The sequence below is a fragment of the Oncorhynchus gorbuscha genome, unplaced genomic scaffold (assembly GCF_021184085.1).
Source record: "Oncorhynchus gorbuscha isolate QuinsamMale2020 ecotype Even-year unplaced genomic scaffold, OgorEven_v1.0 Un_scaffold_1115, whole genome shotgun sequence".
Taxonomy (NCBI): domain Eukaryota; kingdom Metazoa; phylum Chordata; class Actinopteri; order Salmoniformes; family Salmonidae; genus Oncorhynchus; species Oncorhynchus gorbuscha.
In genome coordinates, this window is record NW_025745990.1 from 95,012 (window position 1) to 111,692 (window position 16,681).

At 44.4% G+C, this 16,681-nt stretch overlaps 3 protein-coding genes across 6 annotated transcripts in view; 1 reads left to right on the forward strand and 2 right to left on the reverse strand.

Moving 5' to 3' along the window:
* Positions 1-3,402, reverse strand: part of LOC124021439 (conserved oligomeric Golgi complex subunit 1-like) — a 42,297-nt gene extending 38,895 nt beyond the window's left edge. Inside the window, 4 exon segments of the mRNA XM_046336628.1 lie at positions 193-374; positions 963-1,096; positions 1,416-1,518; positions 2,702-3,402. Of these exon segments, the coding sequence (XP_046192584.1) occupies positions 193-374; positions 963-1,096; positions 1,416-1,518; positions 2,702-3,024 (742 nt within the window). The 5' untranslated portion in view covers positions 3,025-3,402.
* Positions 3,403-3,665: 263 nt separating this feature from the next.
* Positions 3,666-9,033, forward strand: LOC124021435 (small integral membrane protein 22-like). The gene is made up of 4 exons (XM_046336623.1): positions 3,666-3,781; positions 4,508-4,680; positions 4,865-4,932; positions 8,449-9,033. Exons 2-4 carry the CDS (start codon positions 4,551-4,553, stop codon positions 8,494-8,496), a joined length of 246 nt encoding a protein of 81 aa, XP_046192579.1. The 5' UTR covers positions 3,666-3,781; positions 4,508-4,550; the 3' UTR covers positions 8,497-9,033.
* Positions 9,034-13,849: 4,816 nt separating this feature from the next.
* The window catches only part of rogdi (rogdi atypical leucine zipper), a 42,664-nt gene continuing 39,832 nt past the window's right edge, over positions 13,850-16,681 (reverse strand). For 2 of the 4 annotated variants that reach the window (XM_046336625.1, XM_046336624.1), the window contains one exon: positions 13,850-15,631. In XM_046336625.1, coding sequence (XP_046192581.1) covers positions 15,590-15,631 — 42 coding nt within the window. In that variant the 3' untranslated portion in view covers positions 13,850-15,589. The remainder of the gene's footprint in view (positions 15,632-16,681) is intronic. The other 2 variants (XR_006836235.1, XR_006836236.1) reach the window with 2 other exon arrangements.

Below are 16,681 nucleotides of genomic sequence, written 5' to 3' on the forward strand. Positions count from 1 at the left end.
GTATGTGTGGTATTGTATTGTGGTACAGTGGTATATACTAGTACCATGTTGTGGCTGGTTGTATTGTGTAGGAAGTATGTGTGGTATTGTATTGTGGTACAGTGGTATATACTAGTACCATGCTGTGGCTGGTTGTATTGTGTAGGAAGTATGTGTGGTATTGTATTGTGGTACAGTGGTATATACTAGTACCATGCTGTGGCTGGTTGAGTAGCTGTTGGATAGAGGCCTTCCTAGCCAGGAGGAAGTCAGCCAGAGCCTGACGTGGAGAGCTGTCCTCGAGGAGCATGGTGGACACTAGGGCCTCAGCGATGGCTTGGTCAGACACCGCCCGACCACGCAGGACCCACTTACTGTCCAGCAAAATGGTGGACCTGGGAGGGGGGTAGAAGAGAGAGAGAGAGTGCTCCTATATTGAACGTGGTGCTCCTATATTGAACGTGGTGCTCCTATATTGAACGTGGTGCTCCTATATTGAACGTGGTGCTCCTATATTGAACGTGGTGCTCCTATATTGAACGTGGTGCTCCTATATTGAACGTGGTGCTCCTATATTGAACGTGGTGCTCCTATATTGAACGTGGTGCTCCTATATTGAACGTGGTGCTCCTATATTGAACGTGGTGCTCCTATATTGAACGTGGTGCTCCTATATTGAACGTGGTGCTCCTATATTGAACGTGGTGCTCCTATATTGAACGTGGTGCTCCTATATTGAACGTGGTGCTCCTATATTGAACGTGGTGCTCCTATATTGAACCTGGTGCTCCTATATTGAACCTGGTGCTCCTATATTGAACGTGGTGCTCCTATATTGAACCTGGTGCTCCTATATTGAACGTGGTGCTCCTATATTGAACGTGGTGCTCCTCGCCCTGCTGAGGTAGGCTCTTCAATTTCACAGAAAATCCAGATTTGATAATAGTCTCCCTCATCCAAAATGACATCACGATGACATTCACCTGAAGTGTCCAGCAGCAGCCACCTGCCTGACCAGGATGGGGAAGCGGGCGAGGACGGGGCTGTACTGTGGTCCTCCAGCCTCCAGGTGGAGCTGTCTGTGCAGGTGGCAGCAGAGCAGGTAGAGCCGTGTGGCCTGCAGCAAAGAGGGTGGTAAAACCAGGGAGAGGCTATAAGGGCTTTTCTGACCAGCATCCCATTGACAGCCCGACTACCCAAACTCTAAAACTGACCGTAACCTAATTTGAACCAATTCTGAAATTAAATATCGGTTGGCTGGTCAGGAGTGTCCATTAAACCAAGAGTTAGCTCGTTAGCATTAGCAGTGCCCTATAATGTGGGTTTACATACATCATTGGCCATGCCCGGCTAGTATTAGCAACGATGGCTAAGTATGCCGTGTCTTCCTATGGGAAATGCTAACAGTCCACTGTCTTAGTAATAAGTGTCTTTGCCTGCAGGTACTGAGAGGCCTCCATGGAACTCCAGATCCTCTCTGGGATCTCCAGCAGCAGCTTGATCTGAGAGGCCATGGTGTAGAACTTCTCCTGGGACTGCCTCTGGACCTGGTGTGAAGAGAGAGAGAGAGAGAGAGAGAGAGAGAGAGAGAGAGAGAGAGAGAGAGAATCACAGGGATACACAGTGATTGATCTGAGAGGCCATAGTGTAGAACTTCTCCTGGGACTGCCTCTGGACCTGGTGTGAAGAGAGAGAGAATCACAGGGATACACAGTGATTGATCTGAGAGGCCATAGTGTAGAACTTCTCCTGGGACTGCCTCTGGACCTGGTGTGAAGAAGAGAGAGAATCACAGGGATACACAGTGATTGATCTGAGAGGCCATAGTGTAGAACTTCTCCTGGGACTGCCTCTGGACCTGGTGTGAAGAGAGAGAGAGAATCACAGGGATACACAGTGATTGATCTGAGAGGCCATAGTGTAGAACTTCTCCTGGGACTGCCTCTGGACCTGGTGTGAAGAGAGAGAGAGAATCACAGGGATACACAGTGATTGATCTGAGAGGCCATAGTGTAGAACTTCTCCTGGGACTGCCTCTGGACCTGGTGTGAAGAGAGAGAGAGAATCACAGGGATACACAGTGATTGATCTGAGAGGCCATGGTGTAGAACTTCTCCTGGGACTGCCTCTGGACCTGGTGTGAAGAGAGAGAGAGAATCACAGGGATACACAGTGATTGATCTGAGAGGCCATGGTGTAGAACTTCTCCTGGGACTGCCTCTGGACCTGGTGTGAAGAGAGAGAGAGAATCACAGGGATACACAGTGATTGATCTGAGAGGCCAAGGTGTAGAACCACTCCTGGGACTGCCTCTGGACCTGAAAAAAAGAGAGAGAGAGAGAGAGAGCGAGAGAGAGAGAGAGAGAGAGAGAGCGAGAGAGAGAATCACAGGGATACACAGTGATTGATCTGAGAGGCCATGGTGTAGAACCTCTCCTGTGACTTGATGGGAGAGCTGGCCTGAGACAGGCTACATTACATACATAAATAAAGGGACGGGCAGAGAGACAATCACACAGATATATAGGGTGTAGTAGATATTGAAACCCAGATATACCCATCAATGACATATACCATTCATCTCACAGCGGGTGGAACCTGTCGGAGTCTAATCGCACATCACAAACCGTCCAGAAGGGATCGGGGAATGGTATTCTGCAGAACAGTTTGCTATCTAAATCAACAGAACTAGTTAGCCATCACCACCGCTCGTTAGCTTCACAGTGGAGCCACATACCTCTTCTTTGCTGTTGCTTTGGGGAACGCTTTTCCCTGTTTCAGCTTGTGGCAATAGCGGTGCATGTCCTGGATGGACGTAACTACGCTCTCCGAACACTGACGCATCTCTCCGATGGTGTCGGCGGCGTCGATCAAATCGCGGTACCGCTCGCCCACCATCTGACGAAGTTCCTCCTTCTTGTGCTCGATCTCTGCGCGGACTTTCCGCTCGATGCCGCGTATCTCCTCGGTGTTGTACCGCTCGAACAGAACCGTCGGGTCTCGGATATCCGAAACCCGGAGAGATTGAGCAGGAACCACGGCCATCGCAGCTGAGATTCACTGTAAGCGAAATGCCAACCTGAAGGATCTTACAACCCGGAAGACGGAGCGAAACTCACTTCCACGTAAACAATGCATCAGAGGTGAAAAACGGAAAATGAGAAGCCGGGAAAGTAACAGCGCCTCATACGGAACTAATATGTTACTACAACACATCATATGACCGCAACTCAACCTGACACAATATTGCTATTCCTTTGAATAATGTAAATCAGCTGGTTTACTATAGAAAAAAATAAATTTATAATTTACTGCAATGAAAACAGAAATGTAGCTATGACAAATGATAGTTTTATATACATGCGTCACACATATGAATTGTTCTGACTTCATTTCCTCCAGTCACATCATAAACGTTTCGTTTGAAAAGACATGGCCAAGAGCGATGGTGGAAACGACTGGCAGTATCTCTCACATACGGCAAGTCCATGATCACGAGACACCTTTAGATCTATTGGTAGAGCATGGCGCTTGTAACGCCAGGGTAGTGGGTTCGATCCCCGGGACCACCCATACGTAGAATGTATGCACACATGACTGTAAGTCGCTTTGGATAAAAGCGTCTGCCAAATGGCATATATTATTATTATTATCTACTCGGAGGAAATGAAGCAGGATTCAAACGACCTACCCTTGCCCCATGCAAATCAGTGTACAGTGACTCACACGGCGACAGGTGCGTCAGTCGGGCAGGTACCCGGAAGAAGAGAGAACAAAAAACAGGAGCTTGTTCGAGTTACAGGTACAATGAACTTCGGAAAAATATGTAGAAACGTGTTTGATTACTACCGAAAATACGAGTTTACTGTAGTTGTTTATGTTCAAGTGAAGTCAGATATATAGGTCATCTTGGAATATTCTTTAAAAGTGAAAGTCTGAGGCTGTAATTCATCAAGATGTCACAGTCAGTCAAACACTAACGATAATGATGTTGGTCTTGTGTTAAAGAAGTTAAAAGCAAATATTGTCATTTTTAGATGTAAAATAGAGTCTGTATTTGGCTAGTTGATCTATATCTCATCATAGTAGTCTATGTGAAAGTACTGTGTCTAGGGCAGCGTACTGTGTCTAGGGCAGCGTACTGTGTCTAGGGCAGCGTACTGTGTCTAGGGCAGCGTACTGTGTCTAGGGCAGCGTACTGTGTCTAGGGCAGAGCAGGTACGCCGAACTCTGATCCAGTTTATGAGGTACATTCAAAATGCAGCATGATCTCCCTTACAATGAAATAACATATTGGTTTGTATATTTTAGGCCTACTTTATAGACCGACATAGTCAGCCAGTCAGGTGCATTGTACTTGTCTATAGAGAATTACCACACGTCTCTTCTCCCAGTGGGTCCTGTACTAACCCTGACTGGTACAGTTATGGACCAGAGAAACCTTGTGGTCTATATCAGAATCACATCTCTTCTCCCAGTGGGTCCTGTATTTTATAATCATAATAAACCCTCTACTGTTCTTCTCCAGAGTGTGAACCCTTACTGAGACTAATTCTAGCCCAGCTGTAGCCATGGACCAGAGGAGCCTACAGGAAGAGTTTAAGGATCAGTTTACAGATGTGGTGTCCAGACTGCAGTCTAAACAGCTGTTCCAGTCTGACTGGGACATCGCCTCCTTCGCTGTCTTCTTTATCTTCATCGGTAGGAATACACACACACACACACACACACACACACACACACACACACACACACACACACACACACACACACACACACACACACACACACACACACACACACACACACACACACACACACACACACACACACACACACACACACACACACGTACACAATTGACTGTCCACCTTCATCCTTTCAGGCATGGTTCTGCTGCTTGTTGTCCTGGTTCTGATCCGATGCTGTTGCTGCTGCTGCTGTGATGAACAGGTAATGTAGCAATCACTCAATAAAATGTAATGGCCTGTTTCTGTGAGAAATGTGTGGTGTATATAGCCTGGTCTCAGATCTGTTGGTATCTATAGCCTGGTCCCAGATCTGTTGGTATCTGGAGCCTGGTCCCAGATCTGTTGGTATCTATAGCCTGGTCCCAGATCTGTTGGTTTCTATAGCCCGGTCTCAGATCTGTTGGTATCTATAGCCCGGTCTCAGATCTGTTGATATCTATAGCCTGGTCCCAGATCTGTTGGTTTCTATAGACTGGTGTCAGATTTGTTGGTTTCTATAGCCCGGTCTCAGATCTGTTGATATCTATAGCCTGGTCCCAGATCTGTTGGTTTCTATAGACTGGTGTCAGATTTGTTGGTTTCTATAGCCCGGTCCCAGATCTGTTGGTATCTATAGCCTGGTCCCAGATCTGTTGGTTTCTATAGCCCGGTCTCAGATCTGTTGGTATCTATAGCCTGGTCTCAGATCTGTTGGTTTCTATAGACTGGTGTCAGATCTGTTGGTTTCTATAGACTGGTGTCAGATCTGTTGGTATCTATAGCCTGGTCTCAGATCTGTTGGTTTCTATAGACTGGTGTCAGATCTGTTGGTTTCTATAGCCTGGTGTCAGATCTGTTGGTATCTATAGCCCGGTCTCAGATCTGTTGGTTTCTATAGCCCGGTCTCAGATCTGTTGGTATCTATAGCCCGGTCTCAGATCTGTTGGTTTCTATAGCCCGGTCTCAGATCTGTTGGTATCTATAGCCCGGTCTCAGATCTGTTGGTTTCTATAGCCCGGTCCCAGATCTGTTGGTATCTATAGCCTGGTCCCAGATCTGTTGGTTTCTATAGCCCGGTCCCAGATCTGTTGGTTTCTATAGCCTGGTCCCAGATCTGTTGGTTTCTATAGCCTGGTCCCAGATCTGTTGGTTTCTATAGACTGGTGTCAGATCTGTTGGTTTCTATAGACTGGTGTCAGATCTGTTGGTTTCTATAGCCTGGTCCCAGATCTGTTGGTTTCTATAGCCCGGTCTCAGATCTGTTGGTATCTATAGCCCGGTCTCAGATCTGTTGGTTTCTATAGACTGGTGTCAGATCTGTTGGTTTCTATAGACTGGTGTCAGATCTGTTGGTTTCTATAGACTGGTGTCAGATCTGTTGGTTTCTATAGCCTGGTCCCAGATCTGTTGGTTTCTATAGACTGGTGTCAGATCTGTTGGTTTCTATAGCCTGGTCCCAGATCTGTTGGTTTCTATAGCCCGGTCTCAGATCTGTTGGTATCTATAGCCCGGTCCCAGATCTGTTGGTATCTATAGTCTGGTCTCAGATCTGTTGGTTTCTATAGCCCGGTCTCAGATCTGTTGGTATCTATAGCCTGGTCCCAGATCTGTTGGTATCTATAGCCTGGTGTCAGATCTGTTGGTTTCTATAGACTGGTGTCAGATCTGTTGGTTTCTATAGCCCGGTCCCAGATTTAACATGGCTGTATCAAGGAGTCTGTGTCAGACAAGAGGGTCTGTTATAGTGTGACCAGATTTAACATGGCTGTATCAAGGAGTCTGTGTCAGACAAGAGGGTCTGTTATAGTGTGACCAGATTTAACATGGCTGTATCAAGGAGTCTGTGTCAGACAAGAGGGTCTGTTATAGTGTGACCAGATTTAACATGGCTGTATCAAGGAGTCTGTGTCAGACAAGAGGGTCTGTTATAGTGTGACCAGATTTAACATGGCTGTATCAAGGAGTCTGTGTCAGACAAGAGGGTCTGTTATAGTGTGACCAGATTTAACATGGCTGTATCAAGGAGTCTGTGTCAGACAAGAGGGTCTGTTATAGTGTGACCAGATTTAACATGGCTGTATCAAGGAGTCTGTGTCAGACAAGAGGGTCTGTTATAGTGTGACCAGATTTAACATGGCTGTATCAAGGAGTCTGTGTCAGACAAGAGGGTCTGTTTTAGTGTGACCAGATTTAACATAGCTGTATCAAAGAGTCTGTGTCAGACAAGAGGGTCTGTTATAGTGTGACCAGATTGAACATGGCTGTATCAAAGAGTCTGTGTCAGACAAGAGGGTCTGTTATAGTGTGACCAGATTTAACATGGCTGTATCAAGGAGTCTGTGTCAGACAAGAGGGTCTGTTATAGTGTGACCAGATTTAACATGGCTGTATCAAGGAGTCTGTGTCAGACAAGAGGGTCTGTTTTAGTGTGACCAGATTTAACATGGCTGTATCAAAGAGTCTGTGTCAGACAAGAGGGTCTGTTATAGTGTGACCAGATTTAACATGGCTGTATCAAGGAGTCTGTGTCAGACAAGAGGGTCTGTTATAGTGTGACCAGATTTAACATGGCTGTATCAAGGAGTCTGTGTCAGACAAGAGGGTCTGTTATAGTGTGACCAGATTTAACATGGCTGTATCAAGGAGTCTGTGTCAGACAAGAGGGTCTGTTATAGTGTGGCCAGATTTAACATGGCTGTATCAAGGAGTCTGTGTCAGACAAGAGGGTCTGTTTTAGTGTGACCAGATTTAACATGGCTGTATCAAAGAGTCTGTGTCAGACAAGAGGGTCTGTTATAGTGTGACCAGATTTAACATGGCTGTATCAAGGAGTCTGTGTCAGACAAGAGGGTCTGTTATAGTGTGACCAGATTTAACATGGCTGTATCAAGGAGTCTGTGTCAGACAAGAGGGTCTGTTATAGTGTGACCAGATTTAACATGGCTGTATCAAGGAGTCTGTGTCAGACAAGAGGGTCTGTTATAGTGTGGCCAGATTTAACATGGCTGTATCAAGGAGTCTGTGTCAGACAAGAGGGTCTGTTATAGTGTGACCAGATTTAACATGGCTGTATCAAGGAGTCTGTGTCAGACAAGAGGGTCTGTTATAGTGTGACCAGATTTAACATGGCTGTATCAAGGAGTCTGTGTCAGACAAGAGGGTCTGTTATAGTGTGACCAGATTTAACATGGCTGTATCAAGGAGTCTGTGTCAGACAAGAGGGTCTGTTTTAGTGTGACCAGATTTAACATGGCTGTATCAAGGAGTCTGTGTCAGACAAGAGGGTCTGTTATAGTGTGACCAGATTTAACATGGCTGTATCAAGGAGTCTGTGTCAGACAAGAGGGTCTGTTATAGTGTGACCAGATTTAACATGGCTGTATCAAGGAGTCTGTGTCAGACAAGAGGGTCTGTTATAGTGTGACCAGATTTAACATGGCTGTATCAAGGAGTCTGTGTCAGACAAGAGGGTCTGTTTTAGTGTGGCCAGATTTAACATGGCTGTATCAAGGAGTCTGTGTCAGACAAGAGGGTCTGTTTTAGTGTGGCCAGATTTAACATGGCTGTATCAAGGAGTCTGTGTCAGACAAGAGGGTCTGTTATAGTGTGACCAGATTTAACATGGCTGTATCAAGGAGTCTGTGTCAGACAAACGTTCACTGCATTTCCTCTGAATAAAGATGTGTTGAAAGATGCATGATTTCCCCTCCTCTCTCTCTCTCTGTGTGTTTCCCAACAGCCGAGAAGACACAAAGTGGGTCATGAAAACTTTGGAATGGAGACCTGAAAGGAACTTGGAACAGAATAGAAGATTCCACAATGACAACACTTAAATTGATTAGTCCTTTTTATAATATTTTTTTTCCGATGCACTTTAAAATCTGCACTTTTAATCTGTGTGCCAAACCAAGAGTTGTGTAACTTGTTTTCATTCTGGTTCCATCTATTTACTTTTGACTGTTGGAAAATGTTGTGGTAACCCGGTTTAGCTGCCGTCTAATGGTGGAAAGTCATTGGAGGTCATATGAATCAGTTTGTTTACGTGTTCCCTGCACGGCTATCGGTTGTTGCTAGGACGCCAGATAGGAGAGCAAGGTGAAAACAGTCACAACCAGAAGATTAAAGGGCTTTCACTAACGGTTCATGAAAAACTAGGCACCAACTCTTTTGTGTAGTGGAATCAACGCTTTGTACTTCATGAGGAACGATAGATAATGTAGTAGTATTGATTCAATGACTTTAATTATATTAACAACATAATTCAATGTTGAAACATGTACATTCCAATGTACTCATTCAAATGATTAAATCATTTTGTATTGAATCTGTCCTGATTGACTGACCGAACACTCCTGTATAACATCTCTTTATTGCACATATAATAGATCATATGGTGCACAACATATACATGTACACATCTCTAAATAGATTTTAAAACACTTGCAGTAATAATTATGTTTGTTCAACATTGGAATGGATCTTCACTTCACAGGGAATCAAAGGCAAAGTAACAAGTGCAAAAATAAAACGATTGAATAAATAAAAACATTAACAAAACAGTAAAATTAACTGATACAAAAATGAATAACAGCTTATAAGCGCCGAGGAGGCATGAATGTTTACTCTTCAAAAGCTGGGAATGTCAGTTTCCCTTTACACTTTGACATAAAAGCATTATTCCAAGGAATATAGAGAGTCAGAAACCCTACAAGTTCATTTCACTATGAAGAGTCACGGTAACTGTTTCATGTCACACACGTATACTACTATGGTTTACATTTAAGTCATTTAGCAGACGCTCTTATCCAGGGCGTTTACCACAATCTGCTTGACAAATTTAGTTTCCAATACCTTTTTCACACTGCTGAGCAAACCAAGCTGGCCTGGTTACTCATTAACTGTAGATGCTGGAACCGTGTAGGAGAAGACTATGTGTTTGTATCGGTCCCTACCCAAATAAACCATACATTAAAATTAAAAATAACTGTGTGGAAAGGAGGAACGTTAGTATTCAGTAACAAGAGAAGTGTTTCAGACTAAAACAACAACACATTGATTCATAACGAGGTCCTAGTTAGTTAGTACTATACAACAGGGAGGTCCTAGTTAGTTAGTACTATACAACAGGGAGGTCCTAGTTAGTTAGTACTATACAACAGGGAGGTCCTAGTTAGTTAGTACTATACAACAGGGAGGTCCTAGTTAGTTAGTACTATACAACAGGGAGGTCCTAGTTAGTTAGTACTATACAACAGGGAGGTCCTAGTTAGTTAGTACTATACAACAGGGAGGTCCTAGTTAGTTAGTACTATACAACAGGGAGGTCCTAGTTAGTTAGTACTATACAACAGGGAGGTCCTAGTTAGTTAGTTAGTACTATACAACAGGGAGGTCCTAGTTAGTTAGTACTATACAACAGGGAGGTCCTAGTTAGTTAGTACTATACATACAGGGAGGTCCTAGTTAGTTAGTACTATACAACAGGGAGGTCCTAGTTAGTTAGTACTATACAACAGGGAGGTCCTAGTTAGTTAGTACTATACAACAGGGAGGTCCTAGTTAGTTAGTACTATACAACAGGGAGGTCCTAGTTAGTTAGTACTATACAACAGGGAGGTCCTAGTTAGTTAGTACTATACAACAGGGAGGTCCTAGTTAGTTAGTACTATACAACAGGGAGGTCCTAGTTAGTTAGGGAGGTACTATACAACAGGGAGGTCCTAGTTAGTTAGTACTATACAACAGGGAGGTCCTAGTTAGTTAGTACTATACAACAGGGAGGTCCTAGTTAGTTAGTACTATACAACAGGGAGGTCCTAGTTAGTTAGTACTATACAACAGGGAGGTCCTAGTTAGTTAGTACTATACAACAGGGAGGTCCTAGTTAGTTAGTACTATACAACAGGGAGGTCCTAGTTAGTTAGTACTAGTTAGTTAGTACTATACAACAGGGAGGTCCTATACAACAGGGAGGTCCTAGTTAGTTAGTACTATACAACAGGGAGGTCCTAGTTAGTTAGTACTATACAACAGGGAGGTCCTAGTTAGTTAGTTATACAACAGGGAGGTCCTAGTTAGTTAGTACTATACAACAGGGAGGTCCTAGTTAGTTAGTACTATACAACAGGGAGGTCCTAGTTAGTTAGTACTATACAACAGGGAGGTCCTAGTTAGTTAGTACTATACAACAGGGAGGTCCTAGTTAGTTAGTACTATACAACAGGGAGGTCCTAGTTAGTACTATACAACAGGGAGGTCCTAGTTAGTTAGTACTATACAACAGGGAGGTCCTAGTTAGTTAGTACTAGTAGTTAGTACTATACAACAGGGAGGTCCTAGTTAGTTAGTACTATACAACAGGGAGGTCCTAGTTAGTTAGGGGGAGGTCCTAGTTAGTTAGTACTATACAACAGGGAGGTCCTAGTTAGTTAGTACTATACAACAGGGAGGTCCTAGTTAGTTAGTACTATACAACAGGGAGGTCCTAGTTAGTTAGTACTATACAACAGGGAGGTCCTAGTTAGTTAGTACTATACAACAGGGAGGTCCTAGTTAGTTAGTACTATACAACAGGGAGGTCCTAGTTAGTTAGTACTATACAACAGGGAGGTCCTAGTTAGTTAGTACTATACAACAGGGAGGTCCTAGTTAGTTAGTACTATACAACAGGAGGTCCTAGTTAGTTAGTACTATACAACAGGGAGGTCCTAGTTAGTTAGTACTATACAACAGGGAGGTCCTAGTTAGTTAGTACTATACAACAGGGAGGTCCTAGTTAGTTAGTACTATACAACAGGGAGGTCCTAGTTAGTTAGTACTATACAACAGGGAGGTCCTAGTTAGTTAGTACTATACAACAGGGAGGTCCTAGTTAGTTAGTACTATACAACAGGGAGGTCCTAGTTAGTTAGTACTATACAACAGGGAGGTCCTAGTTAGTTAGTACTATACAACAGGGAGGTCCTAGTTAGTTAGTACTATACAACAGGGAGGTCCTAGGGTTAGTAGGGAGGTCCTAGTTAGTTAGTACTATACAACAGGGAGGTCCTAGTTAGTTAGTACTATACAACAGGGAGGTCCTAGTTAGTTAGTACTATACAACAGGGAGGTCCTAGTTAGTTAGTACTATACAACAGGGAGGTCCTAGTTAGTTAGTACTATACAACAGGGAGGTCCTAGTTAGTTAGTACTATACAACAGGGAGGTCCTAGTTAGTTAGTACTATACAACAGGGAGGTCCTAGTTAGTTAGTACTATACAACAGGGAGGTCCTAGTTAGTTAGTACTATACAACAGGGAGGTCCTAGTTAGTTAGTACTATACAACAGGGAGGTCCTAGTTAGTTAGTACTATACAACAGGGAGGTCCTAGTTAGTTAGTACTAGGGAGGTCCTAGTACTATACAACAGGGAGGTCCTAGTTAGTTAGTACTATACAACAGGGAGGTCCTAGTTAGTTAGTACTATACAACAGGGAGGTCCTAGTTAGTTAGTACTATACAACAGGGAGGTCCTAGTTAGTTAGTACTATACAACAGGGAGGTCCTAGTTAGTTAGTACTATACAACAGGGAGGTCCTAGTTAGTTAGTACTATACAACAGGGAGGTCCTAGTTAGTTAGTACTATACAACAGGGAGGTCCTAGTTAGTTAGTACTATACAACAGGGAGGTCAGGGAGGTCCTAGTTAGTTAGTACTATACAACAGGGAGGTCCTAGTTAGTTAGTACTATACAACAGGGAGGTCCTAGTTAGTTAGTACTATACAACAGGGAGGTCCTAGTTAGTTAGTACTATACAACAGGGAGGTCCTAGTTAGTTAGTACTATACAACAGGGAGGTCCTAGTTAGTTAGTACTATACAACAGGGAGGTCCTAGTTAGTTAGTACTATACAACAGGGAGGTCCTAGTTAGTTAGTACTATACAACAGGGAGGTCCTATACAACAACAGGGAGGTCCTAGTTAGTTAGTACTATACAACAGGGAGGTCCTAGTTAGTTAGTACTATACAACAGGGAGGTCCTAGTTAGTTAGTACTAACAACAGGGAGGTCCTAGTTAGTTAGTACTATACAACAGGGAGGTCCTAGTTAGTTAGTACTATACAACAGGGAGGTCCTAGTTAGTTAGTACTATACAACAGGGAGGTCCTAGTTAGTTAGTACTATACAACAGGGAGGTCCTAGTTAGTTCAGTACTATACAACAGGGAGGTCCTAGTTAGTTAGTACTATACAACAGGGAGGTCCTAGTTAGTTAGTACTATACAACAGGGAGGTCCTAGTTAGTTAACAGGGAGGTACTATACAACAGGGAGGTCCTAGTTAGTTAGTACTATACAACAGGGAGGTCCTAGTTAGTTAGTACTATACAACAGGGAGGTCCTAGGGAGGTTAGTTAGTACTATACAACAGGGAGGTCCTAGTTAGTTAGTACTATACAACAGGGAGGTCCTAGTTAGTTAGTACTATACAACAGGGAGGTCCTAGTTAGTTAGTACTATACAACAGGGAGGTCCTAGTTAGTTAGTACTATACAACAGGGAGGTCCTAGTTAGTTAGTACTATACAACAGGGAGGTCCTAGTTAGTTAGTACTATACAACAGGGAGGTCCTAGTTAGTTAGTACTATACAACAGGGAGGTCCTAGTTAGTTAGTACTATACAACAGGGAGGTCCTAGTTAGTTAGTACTATACAACAGGGAGGTCCTAGTTAGTTAGTACTATACAACAGGGAGGTCCTAGTTAGTTAGTACTATACAACAGGGAGGTCCTAGTTAGTTTGTACTATACAACAGGGAGGTCCTAGTTAGTTTGTACTATACAACAGGGAGGTCCTAGTTAGTTTGTACTATACAACAGGGAGGTCCTAGTTAGTTTGTACTATACAACAGGGAGGTCCTAGTTAGTTTGTACTATACAACAGGGAGGTCCTAGTTAGTTTGTACTATACAACAGGGAGGTCCTAGTTAGTTAGTACTATACAACAGGGAGGTCCTAGTTAGTTAGTACTATACAACAGGGAGGTCCTAGTTAGTTAGTACTATACAACAGGGAGGTCCTAGTTAGTTTGTACTATACAACAGGGAGGTCCTAGTTAGTTTGTACTATACAACAGGGAGGTCCTAGTTAGTTTGTACTATACAACAGGGAGGTCCTAGTTAGTTAGTACTATACAACAGGGAGGTCCTAGTTAGTTAGTACTATACAACAGGGAGGTCCTAGTTAGTTAGTACTATACAACAGGGAGGTCCTAGTTAGTTTGTACTATACAACAGATGACACACCGTGAGATACATGCACCCAATCCTAAATCAACCCCGAGTCCCAACTTGTCTAGATCAGAATGCAGTGTTTCCCCTATATTCATTCCCATAGACTTCTAGTCATGCAGTGTTTCCCCTATATTCATTCCCATAGACTTCTAGTCATGCAGTGTTTCCCCTATATTCATTCCCATAGACTTCTAGTCATTGCGCTAACGACCCCCATCTAGGGGAAACACTGAATGTATTGGATAGATATGGTAGTAGCCCCACCATATTGCTTAGTCCTATACTTTCTTCACAAGTAGGGAGTGTAGTCTAGGGGTTAGGGGTTGATTTGGGACTGAATTAAAGCAGCTGTAACACATGGAAGGGTCCTAAACCCTGGAATACTAAACACTGGTAATGTATATGGACTTTGATCCGGCTGTTCTCCTGTAAATTATACAAACAAAACACACTTCAATTCAGACAATATTTTCAAGACATCCCTTTTATCTGGGTTGGTTTGTGTGAAGGATTTGGACAGAACACCGAGGCATTCTGACGGTCAGCTAGCTGCAGGAGGTTAGAACACCTAGGCATTCTGACGGTCAGCTAGCTGCAGGAGTTTAGAACACCGAGGCATTCTGACGGTCAGCTAGCTGCAGGAGGTTAGAACACCTAGGCATTCTGACGGTCAGCTAGCTGCAGGAGGTTAGAACACCGAGGCATTCTGACGGTCAGCTAGCTGCAGGAGGTTAGAACACCTAGGCATTCTGACGGTCAGCTAGCTGCAGGAGGTTAGAACACCTAGGCATTCTGACGGTCAGCTAGCTGCAGGAGGTTAGAACACCTAGGCATTCTGACGGTCAGCTAGCTGCAGGAGGTTAGAACACCTAGGCATTCTGACGGTCAGCTAACACCTAGGCATTCTGACGGTCAGCTAGCTGCAGGAGGTTAGAACACCTAGGCATTCTGACGGTCAGCTAGCTGCAGGAGGTTAGAACACCTAGGCATTCTGATGGTCAGCTAGCTGCAGGAGGTTAGAACACCTAGGCATTCTGACGGTCAGCTAACACCTAGGCATTCTGACGGTCAGCTAGCTGCAGGAGGTTAGAACACCTAGGCATTCTGACGGTCAGCTAGCTGCAGGAGGTTAGAACCCCTAGGCATTCTGACGGTCAGCTAGCTGCAGGAGGTTAGAACCCCTAGGCATTCTGACGGTCAGCTAGCTGCAGGAGGTTTAGAACACCAAGGCATTCTGACGGTCAGCTAGCTGCAGGAGGTTAGAACACCTAGGCATTCTGACGGTCAGCTAGCTGCAGGAGGTTAGAACACCTAGGCATTCTGACGGTCAGCTAGCTGCAGGAGGTTAGAACTCCTAGGCATTCTGATGGTGAGCTAGCTGCAGGAGGTTTAGAACACCTAGGCATTCTGACGGTCAGCTAGCTGCAGGAGGTTAGAACACCTAGGCATTCTGACGGTGAGCTAGCTGCAGGAGGTTTAGAACACCTAGGCATTCTGACGGTGAGCTAGCTGCAGGAGGTTTAGAACTCCTAGGCATTCTGACGGTCAGCTAGCTGCAGGAGGTTTAGAACACCAAGGCATTCTGACGGTCAGCTAGCTGCAGGAGGTTAGTACGGTCGGTAGTTCCAGAAACTAGAGAAGACGGAAATCTAGAAGGAGGAAGAGGAGGAAAATCCAGTTAATGTGAGCCAATATAATAAAGGCTTTATAATATAGATCACTAAAGAAGTGCCTTGGCTTTGTGTTGCACATAAGCTTTCAGTTTGATGGTTTTCTGGGATATACGCCACAACTTCTCTGCTTCTCAGTCGATTTAGATTTGATTTTATTTTAACTAGGCAGGGTAGCCTAGTGGTTAGAGTGTAGAGGCGGAAGGGTAGCCTAGTGGTTAGAGTGTAGAGGCGGCAGGGTAGCCTAGTGGTTAGAGTGTAGAGGCGGCAGGGTAGCCTAGTGGTTAGAGTGTAGAGGCGGCAGGGTAGCCTAGTGGTTAGAGTGTAGAGGTGGCAGGGTAGCCTAGTGGTTAGAGTGTAGAGGTGGCAGGGTAGCCTAGTGGTTAGAGTGTAGAGGTGGCAGGGTAGCCTAGTGGTTAGAGTGTAGAGGCGGCAGGGTAGCTTAGTGGTTAGAATGTAGAGGCGGCAGGGTAGCCTAGTGGTTAGAGTGTAGGGGCGGCAGGTAGCCTAGTGGTTAGAGTGTAGGGGCGGCAGGGTAGTCTAGTGGTTAGAGTGTAGAGGTGGCAGGGTAGCCTAGTGGTTAGAGTGTAGAGGCGGCAGGGTAGCCTAGTGGTTAGAGTGTAGAGGTGGCAGGGTAGCCTAGTGGTTAGAGCGTTGGACTCGAACCGGAAGGTTGCAAGTTCAAACCCCTGAGCTGACAAGGTACAAATCTGTCGTTCTGCCCCTGAACAGGCAGTTAACCCACTGTTCCTAGGCCGTCATTGAAAATAAGAATTTGGTTTTTATTTTTTACCTTTATTTAACTAGGCAAGTCAGTTAAGAACAAATTCTTATTTTCAATGACGGCCTAGGAACAGTTGGTTAACTGCCTGTTCAGGAGCAGAACGACAGATTTGTACCATGTCAGCTCGGGGTTTGAACTTGCAACCTTCCGGTTACGAGTCCAACGCTCTAACCACTAGGCTACACTGCCTAGTTAAAATAAAATAAAATTACAATAATACCATTTAGAACATCTTCACAGAAGCC

Coding starts and splice junctions, on each gene's coding strand:
- LOC124021435 (XM_046336623.1), top strand. CDS start 4,551: ATGGACCAGAGGAGCCTACAGGAAGAGTTTAAGGATCAGTTTACAGAT. Junction 4,681..4,864: donor TGTCTTCTTTATCTTCATCG/GTAGGAATACAC, acceptor TCATCCTTTCAG/GCATGGTTCTGCTGCTTGTT. Junction 4,933..8,448: donor GCTGCTGCTGTGATGAACAG/GTAATGTAGCAA, acceptor GTTTCCCAACAG/CCGAGAAGACACAAAGTGGG.